Source organism: Antechinus flavipes, chromosome 3, assembly GCF_016432865.1.
Source record: "Antechinus flavipes isolate AdamAnt ecotype Samford, QLD, Australia chromosome 3, AdamAnt_v2, whole genome shotgun sequence".
In the NCBI taxonomy this organism is placed as follows: Eukaryota; Metazoa; Chordata; class Mammalia; order Dasyuromorphia; family Dasyuridae; genus Antechinus; species Antechinus flavipes.
The window spans coordinates 554,575,354-554,591,918 of record NC_067400.1 but is presented as its reverse complement, the minus strand read 5'-3'; the positions used below and the strand labels follow the sequence as shown (position 1 = coordinate 554,591,918).

General features: G+C 35.1%; 2 protein-coding genes across 2 annotated transcripts; one reads left to right on the top strand and one right to left on the bottom strand.

Annotated features, from left to right (window-relative positions):
* Positions 1-1,313: 1,313 nt before the first annotated feature.
* LOC127557413 (olfactory receptor 51F1-like) lies at positions 1,314-2,315 on the top strand. Its single transcript, XM_051990743.1, has one exon. It carries the CDS (start codon positions 1,314-1,316, stop codon positions 2,313-2,315), a length of 1,002 nt encoding a protein of 333 aa, XP_051846703.1.
* A 10,101-nt stretch (positions 2,316-12,416) lies between these two features.
* On the bottom strand, positions 12,417-16,152 carry LOC127557412 (olfactory receptor 51F2-like). The gene is made up of 2 exons (XM_051990742.1): positions 16,098-16,152; positions 12,417-13,333 (listed from the first exon to the last, which is right to left on the bottom strand). Exons 1-2 carry the CDS (start codon positions 16,150-16,152, stop codon positions 12,417-12,419), a joined length of 972 nt encoding a protein of 323 aa, XP_051846702.1.
* Between the last annotated feature and the right edge of the window lie 413 nt (positions 16,153-16,565).

Sequence of the window (16,565 nt, the reverse complement as noted above, 5' to 3'; positions counted from 1 at the left end):
CGAGAATAAAGATTAAGGACTTTTGCTTATCCTGACTCCGGCTGATTCTGGGGTGTCCTGGGTGCTAGCGCAGTTGCGGTCAGTTGTTACAAGGAAGTAAATAGCAGCTTCAGTATTCTTGGCTCCAATCCAGCATTTCTTCCATACCACACAGTTAACAGACCTCATCTATTTTTTATATTGCTAGTGTAAAAATCCCTACTTCCTTCAATCATTGCTTAAATAATATATTGCTAATTTTCTGAGTTACTCCAGAGAGTATCTTCTAGTTTGTGAATATCTCCTCCAAATTGCAATACCCAGAATTAAATATAGATAGAGCATCTAGATGGCCTAGTGGGAGAGTATCAGATCTATAGCCAGGAAGATGAGTCATCCTGAATTCAAATCTAGACTGACATTTAACTAGCTGTATGATCTTGGGCAAATAACTTAATGCTTTTTGCCTCAGTTTCCTAATCTGTAAAATAGGCTAGAGAAGAAAAGAGCAAACCACTGCAATATCTTTGCCAAGAAAATCTCAAATGAGGTCACAAAGAGTCAGATAAGATTGAAATGATCAAATAACAAAAATCAACAAACTTTAGATGTTATTGTTTATGTATACATATATCCCAGATGTTTAAGATATGACTTTATCCTTCATGCTGGATCAATGAAAAATCATCCCAAGCTTCATTTTCTTATTGTTCTTAAAATCAGAAGGTTGTAGTGAGGACATTAGTAGACACTAAATGCCATTCCTATTTTCTCTATGTCTCCCCTTCCATGTAATATAGAGGAATAAAAGAAAAAGGAACCCTTACCATCTAGATGAGGAGAGAAGAGATATAGAGGAAGGAAGAAAAAAGAATTTCTGGGAGAAAAAAACTTATCTTAATTTGGCAATAAGTTCGAGGCCAGAAGGTCAATTAGGAATGCTTCATGGGGGAAGCAAAGAAATTCCAAAAGGGCCTGAGTATGTGTGATGTACCATACACACATGTACACACATATACTGATGGGGAGGAGAGTAGGATTGAAACATGTAATTCTCTATTTGCTGTTGTTGTTGTTGTTGAGGCAATTGGGATTAAATTGCCCAGGGTTACAAGCTAGAAAGTGTTAAGTGCCTGAGACCAGATTTGAACTCTGGTCTTCTGACTTTAGGGCTGGTGTTCTATCCACTGCACCACCTAGATGCCCCAGCAACCATGTAATTGTCATAAATGCACTCATCATAAATCGGATGTATTTCTATTTTTACTGTATTAAAAGTAAACTTCTCTTTCTAGGACATCCTGTCATAAAAGAATTTTCTCTCCAGAATCATCATGTCCTACTCTCCTAATGGCACTTCCTCATCTTTGATTTTCCTCTTGACTGGTGTTCCTGGGCTTGAAAGTGCCCATGCCTGGATCTCTATCCCTTTTTGTTGTCTCTACCTAACAGCCCTCTCTGGGAATGGCATGATCTTGTTTGTGATTATCACGGAGTCAAACCTCCATGAACCGATGTATTATTTCCTTTCCATGCTGTCTACTACTGACCTGGGCTTGTGCATTTCTACAATGGTCACTATGCTGGGCATATTCTGGTTTAACACCAGAGAGATAAGTTTCAATGCCTGTGTGTCCCAGACGTTCTTCATTCAACTCTTCACTGTGATGGAATCCTCAGTGCTTCTGGCCATGGCTTTTGATCGGTTTGTTGCCATCTGCAACCCTCTGAGATACGCCACTATTTTAACAGACTCCCGCATCCTCAAAGTTTGGTTGATGATCCTCTTTAGAGGGACAATAATACTAATGCCTTTGGTATTGCTTCTGAAACGACTATCCTTTTGTCGCAGCCGTGTGCTACACCATTCCTACTGCTTCCACCCGGACATCATTCAGTTATCTTGTTCAGACAATAAAATCAACAGTGTGCTTGGACTAACTGCCCTCATCATCACTGCAGGGGTGGATTCTATCTTTATCCTGCTCTCTTATGTCCTAATCATTAGAACTGTCCTAAGCATTGCATCTCCAGAAGAGAGGCACAAGGCTTTCAGCACATGCATATCCCATATTGGTGCTGTAGCCATCTTCTACATTCCCCTAATCAGCTTGTGCTTTGTGCACAGATTTGGGAAATGGGCCCCTCCATATGTACACACGCTCATGGCAAATGTGTACCTGCTCATTCCCCCTGTTATGAATCCTATTATCTATAGCGTGAAAACGAAGCAGATTCGCAAAGCCATCCACAAAGTTCTCTTTCCCAAGGGAGCCAGGTTAGAAATTAATTTCTCCTCACATCACCAAAGAAATTTCAGCTTCAAAGACAATTGAGTATATTTGCTCAGTTACAAATTTTCATTATCTAAGAATTCTGGGGAAATATCATTTAAATTCTATTCTGAAATGAGGCTTCAATGTAATATGGAGTACAATATTATTAGATATTTTCTCCTGTAGCTGACAATGTTTTTATAAGGGATAAGCAAAGAAAAATTATGCTTGAATAACAAAACTTATAATAAAGATTTGTACACAGAATGACACAAAGTTAACATATTTACTCTAAGATAACATCCAAATTCATTGAGCTAACATTAAAAAGCCAGCATTTAATGCAATGGCTGGTATAAAGTAAGTACTTTATAAATGCTATTTGAATGACAAATTCATTCATTTTCCAGCTATCTAGTATGTCTCTATGTGAGATAATTGTTCATTAGGAAAATACCAAGACCTGTCCTAGTTATAACCTTCTTGGCTTATTCATACTCATTCCTTTCTGTTTCTCTTTCCCTCTGTCCTCCCTCTCTCTCTCTCTCTCTCTCTCTCTCTCTCTCTCTCTCTCTCTCTCTCTCTCTCTCTCTCTCTCGCTGTTTCTGTCTCTGTCTCTGTCTCTCTCTGCCTCTATCTCTCTCTGTCTCTTTGTGTTTTTCTTTATTTCTCTCTCCAGAGGACTGTGCACAGAGTCAGAAAGACCTGAATATACATCTAGCCTAAGACACTTAGTTGTTGAGTAACTCTGGATAAGTCTTTTAACCTCTGTGTTACTTCTGTTTCCTCAACTCTAAAATATGATAACAATAATACTAATTTCCCAGTCATTATAGGGATCATATGAGATAATATTTGTAAAAATGCCCAGTGAAGTATATGGCATATAATATCTGTTTTATAAATCCTTGTTTTCTTCTTTCCTTCCTTCCTCTACCTACCACACAAGGCAGCCCTTTGTAAATTTTAGAGTGCTATTTAAATATGACTTTCTACTACATGGCATAGAGTTTAACAAGAAATTGCATCTGGTATCAGAAACCTGCTTCAAATCCCTTCAAATCCCTTCTAAATCAATTCTATTTATGAGCTGTCACAACTTTTTTTGATTTCAATTTCCAAATAAGGTAAATGAGGGATATGAATTAATCAGCTGATCAATAAGCATTTATTAAGCATCTTTGTGTCAGGCACTATGAAGTGCTAAGGACAACAGAGACAAAAGTTCAAACATTCTCTGCTATGAAAAAACTTACATTTTTTCTTCCTAATTATCAAGAAATATCTGCCTTTTCACGTTCCTCCAACTGAAAGGGCAAAAAAGAAGGATAGAAGGAAGGAGAGAAGAAAGGAAGGAAAGAAGGAAGGAAGGAGAAAAGGAAGGTAAGAGAGAAGAAAGGAGGGAAGTAATGAAGGAAGGAACTGTTGTTAAGTCTTCTGTCATCCACTTTTAGCTCTTCTCAGCTTTTGTAACTTGTTAATTTCAAAACCATAGTATCTACACTTTTAATGAAATTATTTATTAGAACATAAAGGAAAAAAATTTAATCTCCAAATCACCCCACTAGAAACTTCCTTCTAAGTTTATATAAAATCTTTTAATAACTATATTTGTATATGTCTGTTAGAATCCTTACTAACTGCTAAGTAATTAGAGTTGATCTAATCTTACAAGAAGATGTTTTGGGCAGAACCTGAAACAAGGTACTAAGTAGAACTACCCATAATCCCTCTCTCTGGAAGGAGCATAAATAGGCCAATGGGCCAGACGGAGAGTGCTCTAGAGAGGAAGACGCTACAAGTCGAGATTGCAGCGGAATGACATGAAGAGTTGGAGCTGGCTGGAGGCTGAAGAAAGCAGAGGAAGAGGCTGAAGGACCAGACCTTTGGATTTGGTGACATTCGGAGAGAGCTCTTGGAACCAAGCAGAGAGATTGGCCTCTAAGTTAACCGGGCTATATTGGAAATAATAAAAGATCTGAACTTTTATCACCTGGCTGCGTTTTGAGAAGAAAAAGCTCACCACATTTTGGCGCCCAACGTGGGGCTTTGGGTTTTCTCTCACCCTGTCTTCTCACTCTATCTTGTTTTCACAAAAATAGAGCAAGGTCCCAATGAACCTTTTGCAGATTTTGTGGGACGTTTACAAACAGCTGTAATAAGAACCATTGGAGACAATGCAGCAACAGAAATAATGACTAGACATTTGGCTAAGGAAAATGCCAATGAGATTTGCAAGAGAATTATATGGGGGCTAGACAAAAATGCTCCTTTAGAAGAAATCATTAGACGCTGTGCCACAGTAGGCACAAATGCTTATTATGCCCAGACTATGATGAACATGGAAAGACAAGGTCTTTGGCAGAGGAATTCTAGAGAAACTCGTCGATGTTTTCAGTGCGGAAAAATTGGACATTTGAGAGCTCATTGTAGATATGGAGATAGAGTGAGAAGACAGGGTGAGAGAAAACCCAAAACCCCATGTCCAAAATGTGGTGAGCTTTTTCTTCTCAAAACGCAGCCAGGTGATAAAAGTTCAGATCTTTTATTATTTCCAATATAGCCCGGTTAACTTAGAGGTCAATCTCTCTGCTTGGTTCCAAGAGCTCTCTCCGAATGTCACCAAATCCAAAGGTCTGGTCCTTCAGCCTCTTCCTCTGCTTTCTTCAGCCTCCAGCCAGCTCCAACTCTTCATGTCATTCCGCTGCAATCTCGACTTGTAGCGTCTTCCTCTCTAGAGCACTCTCCGTCTGGCCCATTGGCCTATTTATGCTCCTTCCAGAGAGAGGGATTATGGGTAGTTCTACTTAGTACCTTGTTTCAGGTTCTGCCCAAAACATCTTCTTGTAAGATTAGATCAACTCTAATTACTTAGCAGTTAGTAAGGATTCTAACATATGTCCATTCAATTAATTCTGTATCTATTTAATTGCACTATCATTCAGCTTACAGCCTTTAATCATTTTGATACATATAGAATAAAAAAAAATTTATAAAGTACAAAATTTAGGTAAATTATAGCTATAGGAATGTCCTATTTTACCAGTATGATAATTTGGTAATCTAATCTAAATGATAATTAAAAAAATGTAATCTGACATATTGTCTTTTGCTGTTTTCTCCCTTTCCAATTGAGTTTTTCATTTGCTTGTATTTGTAGCTCTCAATGCTTCACACAGTAGACTGGTTCATGCTATCTCTCATATAGTATGTAGGTAATAAAAAGTTTATTCCTTTTTTCATTTTTATATTGTTTTCCTAGATATTCATTTATCATCTCTTAAATAAAACAAACTAGAATTTCACAAGGAATCGAAGTCATGCTCAAGAGCCTAAATATTTTCACTCCATTCTTTTCCTTTCTTGAGAATAAAAATGGAATTTGCTTTTCCTGAATATTGAAGTATCTATCCTAACCTCTATGTTTCTTCCAACTTAATAGCTGTATGATCTTAATAAATCCATGGCTGAAACTAAATTTCCTTACATATAAAATAGGAATAGAGGAGTATAGTTAATGGAAGCATAGTCATTCCTACCTTATTCAATATAGAGGGTTCTTATAGGACTCATGTCACATAATGAATATTAAGCTATTTTTTGTTTGTTTTGGGGAAATATTTAAGTACTTTGCCAATACTATATACTATAGGTTATTGGCCTTTTTGTTTTAGAAGTTCCCATTTTTCTAACACTTTTTAGTTCCTATACCATTATTTGTGTTTTCTCATCTAATTCTAAAAACTATCCTGAGTGGACAGAGCCAGTATTGTGTTACTGATTTTCAGAAAGATGACTAGAGAAATGTGTAACTCATTCAAAATCTGTCAGAATATTTTCTGACAACTTGCATTACATTGAAGATCTACTGACTTCAGTTAAATGTAACTTTCTGATAAAACTACTACCTCAATTCCCTTCTCTATTTAAAAGATTCCATCCTGAACTTCATGTGTAAAATGATGATAATATTTCTTCATTACTTTCATCATTTCATTCATTTACCTTAAAATCTTTGTATGTACATTTTTTCCCCTTAACTCCTGCATAACAGTGTGAACTTCTTGAAGAAGTTCCATGTTTTTGCTTTTCTTTGTATTCTCGGTGCGTTAGCAGAGTATCTAGCACAAAAATAAATGCTTCATAAATTCTTTGGACTACTCAAAAAACACTTATTTTTTTATCATTTAAACTATTTATTTTAAACTTAAATATCAAATTGGAAAAGAAAAAAAAACATTGCCAGATACATAGTGTAAGAGGATTCAAAATATACAGCAATAAATACTACACATTAGGTGCAGAATTGTCTGTGTTTGCTTTGTTGTATTCTTTTTTATTAAAGCTTTTTATTTTCAAACCATATATATAGATAATTTTCAACATTCATGCATGCAAAATCTTGTATTCAAGTTATTTTCCCATCTTCACCTCACCTCCTCCTTCCATAGATGGCAAGTAGTCCAATATATGTTAACCATATGAATTATTCTATATATATTTCCACAATCATCATGCTGCAAAAGAAAAATCAGACCAAAAAGAAAAAAATTGAGAAAGAAAACAAAATACAACCAAACAACAACAAAAAGAGTGAAAATACTATATTGTTCCACACTCAGTTCCCACAGTCTTCTCTCTGGGTACAGATGATTATCTTCATCACAAGACCATTTGGAGCTAATCTGAATCATCTCACTGTTGAAAAGAGCCAAATCCATCAGAACTGACCATTGTATAATTTTGCTGCTGTGTACAATGATCTCCTGATTCTACTCACTTTACTTAACATAGATTCATATAACTCTCTCAAGGCCTCTCTGAAATCATCCTGCTGATCATTTCTTATAGAACAATAATATTCCATAACATTTATATACCATAACTTATTCAGTCATTCTCCAACAGATGGAAATCTACTCAGTTTTCAGTTTCTTGCCACTACAAAAAGGACTGCCACAAACATTTTTGTACATGTAAGTCCATTTTCCTCCTTTTGATTTCTGTGGGATACATTTCCCTCCTTTATGCTGTCTTTGGGATACAAGCCCAGTAGAGCCACCGACAGATCAAAGTGTATGCATAGTTTGATAGCCCTTGGGCACAGTTCCAAATTGCCTTCAGAATGGTTGAATGAGTTTACAACATCACCACATCCTCTTCAACATTCATCATTATCTTTTTCAGTCATCTTAACCAATCTGAGAGCTCTGTAGTCGTATCTCAGAGTTCTTAGTTTGCATTTTTCTGATCAATTGTAATTCAAAGCATCTTTCCATATGACAAGAAATGGTTTCAATTTCTTCGTCTAAAAACTGTTCATCTTCTTTGATCATTTATTAATTGGAGAAAGCTTGAATTCTTATAAATTTGAGTCACTTCTCTGTGTTTTAGAAATGAGGCCTTTATCAGAATCCTTGATGTATTTTCCCCTGTTTACTGCATCCCTTCCAATTTTATCTGCCTTGGTTTTGTTTATATGAAAACTTTGTAACTTAATATAATCAAAATTATCCATTTTGTATTGAATAACATACTCCAGTTTGTCTTTGGCTACAAATTCCTTTGTTCTTCACAAATGTAAGAGGTAAACTATCCTTTGTTCTTCTGATTTGTTTATGATAGCATGCTTTATGTCTAAATTATGAACTCATTTCAATCTTATCTTGGTATAGAAGTTAAGTATGGGTCAATGCCTAGTTTCTGCCACGTTACTTTCCAATTTTCTCAGCAATTTTTGTCAGATACTGAGTTCTTATCTCTAAAGCTGGGATCTTTGGGTTTGTCAAATATTATAATACTATATATAGTAATTGATTATTGTGTCTTGTGAACCTAACCTATTCCACTGATTAACTTCTCTGTTTTTTAGCCAATACCAATTGGTTTTGATGACCACTGCTTTATAAGATAGTTCTAAGTTTGGCCTTTTCTCTTTTGATTAAAGCCTGCACCTTTTCTCTTTTGATTAAAGATATTTTAGCTTTAGCTTTATCTGAAATCATGATTGTCATCCCTTCTTTTTTACATAATAAATACTACTGATCTTTATTTTATGTTTGTATCTCTTATTTTCTATCCCTCTTAACTTCTCTACTTTATTTCTACCCTTTATCTTGCCTTTCTATTACTTGACGTATCCTGCCCCCCCCCCCACCAAGGATCCCACTCTTATCTTCTCCTACTCTTTTCCTTTGCCCTCTTTTTTCTATCTGAATTTAGAAGCTTTTTTATAATCTTTCATATATATGTATACATATATATGTATATTATATATGTTGTTTCCTCTTCCATTCCAATTTATCTACACACCTTATTCTCTTCATGTTATCTATACACCCTTTATCCTCCCCTTATCCTATTTCCTCACCCACCTATTTCCTTATAAATTTAGATTTCTATCCATCAAAAATATTAAATAAGATTGTAACACAATAGACATTGGTAGCTAGGTAGCACAGTTGACAGAGTGCTGGACCTGAAATCAGGAAAACTTATTTCCAAAGTCTGAATTTGGCCTCAGACACTTAATAGGTGTGTGACTCTGGACAGGTCATTTAAACTTGGTTGCCTCCAAAAAAAAAAAAAACGAGCAAGAGAAGGAAATAATAATAAATTATTTCAGTGTCTTTGCAAAGAAAATCCTAAATTAGTCAGAAATGAGTGAAAAGATAAAAAGAACAAAAACAACAGGGTAGAGACACCATTAGGTATAATGATATAAAGATAATAGTAGCCAAGTCCATTTCTATAAGGAATTTATCAACTAGTAGGGGTAGTAGGTAAGGTGAGATGGCATAACTATAATACAAGTTGCTATTGTTGCTCAATCATGTCTAATTCTTCATGACCCCATTTGAGTTTTTTTGGAAATATACTAGAATTGTTTTTCATTTCCTTCTCCAGCTCATTTTAGGAAGGAGGAACTGTAGTAAACAGAGTTAAATAACTTGCCAAGGGTCAAATGGTAAATCTGAGGCTAGATATGAATTCATGAATATGTCATGCCTTGTACTTTATTCACTGAATAACCTATCTACCCTAATCAATAATACAAGTTAGCCTGTTAAATTTGTAAAAAAAAAAAAAAAATTCTAACAAAAATATTATGGAAGATTAAAAAAGGGGGAATTTCTCCTACTTGGCATGATTATGTTAGTCAGTTAGAGGAAATGGTAGCTAAGTTAGGCCTTGAGCAAGGGAAAGCTTGAGATAAAGTACAGGTAGAAAAAGATCATTCCACGACTGAGAAAGAGAGCAAAATCCAGAATGACGGTAAAGTGCAGAGTGAGATTGAAGAGCAGTCTATTCAACTTATCTGAACTGTAGAACATGTGAAGGAATAAAGACTATGATAGATTTGAAAGTCACATTGCATTCGAAGCATGAAGCATCTTGAATGTCAGAGTCAGTTTTATTCTATAGACAAGCGCTACTAGAAGTTTTATTTGTTTTTAGTACTGTAGTGAAAAGGCTATACATATGATTTAGATTGCTTTTGTCAAGTACAGTTCCTTAGGTGATTAATAATACTTGATGAATGGATAAGCAGCAAATTTTTAGTTAAATTTTGAAAAAAGGGAAGTATACAAGCTATTATATAGAAGTTTTTATATCTGAGGTCAATATACCCTCAGCAGCTTCATAAAGAGATTTCAGAAGTCTATGAATGTGAAGGAGGAAATGAAGTTTTTCTAACCTCAAACTGTGATTTAGTGATTTCTTCAATCATTTAAAAACATCATTGTAAGAAATGGTTCAGTGGTTTTATCAGATTAACAAAGAGATCCATGACATACCAAAAGTTTAAAACACTTCTGTAAAGCAACTCTTTACTAGATCATAAGTTTCTTGAAGGCATATTTGCTTTTTATTTAATTTTGTGTATATTTAAGTCTCAGCACAGGGTATTACAACTTTTTTTTTATTTTAAGAACTTCAAAAACATCAAAAAACAGGGAGGAGAAGACAGAGAACAGGCATTCATATAATGCCTGCTATGTCACAGGAAATATGCTAAAAGGTTTTGCAAATATTATCCTATTTGATACTCACAACAAGCCTGTGAAGGAGGTTCTATAATGCCTATTTTATGGTTGAGAAAACTAAGGCAAAAAAAGAGGTAATATGACTTCTCTAGAGTAACATGCTAATGAGTACCTGAAGCTTGTTTTTAACTTATGTCTTTCTGACTTGAAGCTATAAGTTCTAAACACTGCTTCACAAGCTGCCTCTAAATAGAGAGAATATTTCCATATAGAAAATAGAACATAAAAAGAGAAATTATATATAAAACTACAAATTCCTATTATGTATAACTTAATTATACACACACATGTGGTTGTCTCTCTATATGAATGTGTACATGTATATATGCTCATATAAACTTAAATAAGCATGTAACTATATATATACTTACATACATGTTGAAAACATGCTACTTTCAAAACTGTCCTGTTTATCTGTCTCTTTTTAAACTTCCTTCTGTGCATTTTGAAATGTTTCAATGACTTTCTTTTTCTTTTTTTTTTTTAATATAGAAACATCACTACTTTCCCTCTCCCTATCAAGTCCTCCAATGAAATAAATTACACATATGTGCGTGTGCTTATAGATCACTATCCTTGTAACAAATAAGCAAATCACTGATTTGTCATGTCAAAAAACCAAGGTGTCATTTTGAATTTCAAGTCATTCATCTCTCTAGGGGAAGAGTCCTCTGGAATTGTGATTGATTGCTACCTTGATCATTATAAGTCTCTCAAAGCTATTTTCTCCTACAATGTTGCTAGGGCATCATTATTTTCTCTCCTGGTCCTTTTCATTTCTCTCTACTTTAAATCATACAAGTTTCCTTGTTTCTCTGAAACTATCTACCACTTTCAAAGATGTTCATATCATTATAATACTCTATTTCATTCACATACCATAGTATTTTTTTTTAGCCATATCATAGATAGATATCTCCCAGTTCTTTATCACAATAAAAAGAAGCTTCTGTAATTTTTGTCCACATGAGTTATTTTGCTTTCATCTCTTTCAAGTACAGACTGAGAAGATGTATCAGTGTATCAATGAATTGACATATTTTAGGAATTTCTCCCCCAAAATTCCTTTACTAAATATATGGACCTATATATCCTACTTATATACTACCTTCCTACAGTGCCTCCAACAATTGCGATTTTCCCCTTTTTGTGGTTTTTGCCATTATGCCAATATAATAAGTAGAAGATAGACTTTCAGAAATTTTTCTTTATTAGTAATTTAGACCATTCTCCTAAATGTCTACCAAATAACTTGAATTGCTTTTTTTGAGAACTAGAGTCTGATCCTTTAACCATTTATCAGAAAAGTTCAATGTATATTGAACACACTTAATAAATGTTAGTTAAATTCTGATATTTACCAGCTTTATGACCTTAGCTAGAAAAGTGAAGTATAGTAGGCACAACACTGGATCAAGTTTCAAGAGATACTAATTTTAAAATTCTGAGCAAGTCATTTAAAGTTAAACATTATCAATAAAATATGGATAATATTACTTATGTGAGGTGACTCTTAAGATGTTTAGGAATAGTCCTATAACGTTAACAGTGCTGGATAGATATGATCTTTTACCAACAAGTGAATAGATAGATGGTTGGATAATCTGAGAAAAGTCTGATTGTCAGTAAGATCAATAAAAACTAATAGATTGGACTTCAAGACATAGAAAATAAGGAAGTATTTCTTTAACAAAAAAAGAAAAAGAAAAAAGAAAAACAGTATAATCATTCTAAATCTATACTTTGAACTTAATATAATAGGAAATGTATATAGGTACAATTCAGTCTTCATAAATGTAAAGCTGGAAGGGACCACAGAAGTCATATAGTTCATCCCTCTTATTTTATAGATGTCAAAACTACAAAAAAGATTGACTAAGAACTTGATTAGCAGTGTCACATTGTCTTTTTACAGGGTGCAACTAACTAGCCAAGTGAAAGTGAGATTTTTCATTCCCCATCTCACTTTGAGATATTGCTGATGCTCCAGAAAGAAAATGAATTGACTTCCATTATCCCCCAAATGTATGAGAAAAGTTAATCTTAATTGATTGCACAAATTGAATCTCTCACATAAGGAGAAAAAATGGAGGGTCTGGATCCACCATCAGAACTAGGACCCTTTGGGAAGTAGGATTTTGAGCACCACTCTGCGGATTTGCTTGGTCTTCACACTATAGATGATTGGATTCATCACCGGGGGTATGAGTAGGTAGGCATTGGCAATGAGTGTGTGCACATAAGGAGGAGCTTGCTTCCCAAATCGGTGGACAAAGGACAAACTGATGAGAGGGATGTAAAAGATAGCCACGGCTCCAATGTGAGAGATGCATGTGCTGAAAGCCTTATGCCGCTCCTCCGGAGAGGCAATGCTGAGAACAGTTTTAATGATCAAGACATAGGAGAGAAGAATAAAGATGGAATCCACCCCAGCAGTACTGATTAAGGCAGCTAATCCTACTGCACTGTTGATTTTGGTATCTGTACATGACAGTTTCATCACATCAGGATGGAAGCAGTACGAGTGATGGAGCACATGGCTGCGGCAATAGGATAGGCGTTTAAGAAGAAGTACCATTGGTGTAAGTATGACTGTCCCCCTTGTGACAATTGCCACTCCAATTTGAGCAATTCTGGATTCTGTTAAAATGGTGGCATATCGCAGTGGGTTAGAAATGGCCACAAAGCGATCAAAGGCCATGGCCAAAAGGACTGAGGACTCCATGACAGTGAAGAGTTGAATGAAGAACATTTGAGCCAGGCAGGCATTAAAACTGATCTCTCTGGAATTGAACCAGAATATGCCTAGCATGGTGACTAAGGTAGAGATAGACAAACCCAGGTCTGTGGTGGATAACATGGAAAGAAAATAGTACATGGGCTCATGGAGGCTTGGTTCAGTGATGATCACAAAGAGGATCATGCTATTCCCTGAAAGAGCAGTTATGTACAGACAACAGAAGGGAATGGAGATCCAGTTGTGGAAGGCTTCTAGTCCAGGAACACCAGTAAGAAGGAAGGTGAGGGAAGTAGTGTTTATAAACATAATGAGCAGAAAAGGCAAAATTCCAAATCCTGGAGGGAAAAAAAAGAGAAACTATTCACTGAATCCCTACAATGCAATTGTTCTCATGTAATTGTTCTGGGTATTGAAAAAAATTATAAAGAGCATATCCTTGATCTGCTCCCAATGAGGTTCCTCCAAAAGTACCATGTGTACTGTGCTCTGTAGAAAAGTGGTTAGCAATTATTTAGTGGGACACCCAAAAGAAATGGAAGAGTTTATTGTTGTTTTGTTGGAAGAAATGGAAATCTTTTTGGAAGAGTTCCTTATGGTGAAGGACAATAGTACACCAAACTCTACCTACTAATCCCAAATCTGTGTTATTCTTTCTCCACAAACCTGGCAAAATATGCAGCATGTAACAGAAAGTATGCAGCAAGAATCAGCCCTTTTCTGGATTCTAGTCTGGTTCTCTAGTATACAAGACTATCTCTCTTGCCTACTCATACTGATAACAAAGTTCTCCCTTTTCACCAAAATTTTACTCTCAGCTCTCACCAAGTCATTTACATCTCACTTTAGTTTAAATTCCAAGACAGAATATGAATCTATGGTCAGAGTCCCATATGTGGACTTGCTGATCAGAAATAAATCATCTTCTATCTTCCCCCTTCCCAATACTCATTTTGAGGCATTGGTAGTCATATTAACTTTGACTGATTCTGCCCTAAGTTGTATAAATAGGGAATTCCACCTAAAAAAAACCTAGCCAAAGAACAGCTTCTCCTAAGTCTATCCAAGATCCTAATTCATTCTATTTCTATCTTATAGGCAGTAGGGCTGCTTCATGGATAGAGTACAGAATTTCAAGTAAGATAAACCTGAATGTGAATAATTTCTCAGATTGCTTATCAGCTGTGTACCCATGGGCAAGTCATTTAGCCTTTTTTTACCCTTAATTTGCTCATCCTCAAATTGAGGATAATGATAGCATATCCCTCCTGGGGTTGTTGTGAGAGGCAGCTGTGATAACATGTATAAAATATTTTGCAAATTCAAAATGCCATATACATGGTAGCCATTATTACCTTTTCTCCAACCTATTTTTACATGTTTTACTATGTTAAAGTATATACCCATAAATTCAAATATTTAATAACCAGTGCACATGCATATCTTACATCCAGGGATGCTCAGTATGACTAAAACTATGATGACTAAAATTTATTTCTCTCCCTTTGTGTTTTTCTCCTTTTATCCTGATCTTTTTAACATTCATCCCCCATAAGGGGCTCTTCAGCATTTTGTAGACTATTTGGTTCATAATGATGTCTATCAGAGAGAATTACCACTGAGCATTGCCAATTAGCGATCTCCCATGAGCAACTTTTAATATCTTAACTATCCATCATCTCAACTAGAAAAAAAATTAAAAAGATAAAAAGCACAAACCCAGAGGAAAAAATAAGAATCATTGCAGATTTCACCTTCCTTTGATAGCTGTTCTAGAGGGAAACAAGGAAAAATTGGATATTTTTAAAAAGGTAGACTTCAAACTACAGAGCTAGCAAAGCCATAAGGGATTGAGCAGAAGAGTAATAATACAAATCTTTCTGGTCTTGGCAGTCATCACTTCTGTTCTTTTATTTGTTTTCTTAATTATTTTCTAAAGTTGTACTCCAGTCATGCCTCTGACAGATCAGTTATTGAAAACTATTTATTACTTACCAGCCCAGAGAGTTGAGAGAATTCCAGAGGACTAAGTAAGAAGAGCATTATTAAAGCCAAGAGAATAGTCCTTAGTAGCTTGAAGCTGTCAGAGAGTTAGTTAGTGAAATGACTATTGAATTTCAAGGTATAATGTTCCTGCATTGATTCTCATCTCTGACTCTTATAAACTATGTAACCATAAATAATGAAATTTATATTTCTTGGTCTCATTCTCCTATAAAATGAGGTAATAAGACATAATATTATAACAATACAAATAACATTGTAAATAAAATCTTTTATAAATAGGAAAGCATATACATACATATAAACTCTCACTTTCTAAATATATATATGTATATATACAGATGAAAAGTGTGAGTGAGAGGTGGCAGTGTTCATATCTATATACATATAGGTATAACTATAAAATATTGGGTCATTTGACTCTTATAAATAGGAAACCATAAACACACACACACATACACACACATACACACATACACACAGATAGAGAGACAGAGACAGAGACAGATATAGAAAGACAGAGACAGAGAGAGAAAGAGAGAGAAGAGAGAGGATATATATAATCCCCCCCTCTCCATATATGTATGCGTATATAAATATGAAGATATATTAAGTAATAGTAGCAGTATTAATAGAAAACCTTCACAGAGATTTTGGACTCATCTATAACAACATCTTCCCTTGTAACAATAATGTTCCCAATAACAACTCTTCCCATATGATGTATGTCTTTATACATACCCTCCCCCAAAAGATCTCCTGATACTTTTGAAGCCTATTTAAGTTGTCTTTCATTCCTTTCATTCAAATAAAGATCTCACCTTAAACTACTAAATCTTCTTGACATTCACTTTCCTATATAAAACTGATATGCCTACTCCACTAATAACAGAACTTTCGCTCTGAGTTTCATCTCTAGAAGTGGAGATGGATTATACTAAGACACCTACAATTTCTCCTAACTTTTTTGATCAGTGAGGCATACTAATGAAATAGGTGAAACTACATGTTAATCTATCATTGTGGAGCAGGGGAAAAACCTACATAGTATAAAGTTATTACCATTAGGATGAAAACTTATTAGGATTGTAAATAACTGAATTACCATGATACAGGGTACCAGGACAGTGACCTACAGATGAAGATGACCAATGTTTGTTCAGACTTCCAAAGAAGACAAGACTCTAAAAACGAATTCAATTGCTCATTCCTAGTTCTGAAGTCCACCCTATCAAGTATATCTTCCTTACAGTTAGTAAGATTCTATGTATCTTAAATTCAACACTCTCTCTCTACACAACATTCCAGCAATAATCTAACTGCATCTGCACCTGTTTTACTTACAGAATCTACAGGGTATGAAGGAAACAACAATCCTGTCTTGTCTTGTCATAACTGTGGCACTAGAGAATCTAAGATTAGCCCATTTGGCTCCTGAGGTAGGAAGTATTAATAAAAGTCCAGGACTTATTCTGGTGGGGATCACTTATTAAGGAAACCTGATCCAGGGGAAGAGCTCAT

What these genes read in the sequence shown, in the direction of transcription:
- LOC127557412 (XM_051990742.1), bottom strand. Translation starts at nt 16,152, where the DNA reads ATGGTAATTCAGTTATTTACAATCCTAATAAGTTTTCATCCTAATGGT. An exon ending in TCATCCTAATGGTAATAACT is followed by an intron (nt 13,334 to 16,097) that starts TTATACTATGTA and finishes TTATAAACACTA; the next exon opens with CTTCCCTCACCTTCCTTCTT.
- LOC127557413 (XM_051990743.1), top strand. Translation starts at nt 1,314, where the DNA reads ATGTCCTACTCTCCTAATGGCACTTCCTCATCTTTGATTTTCCTCTTG.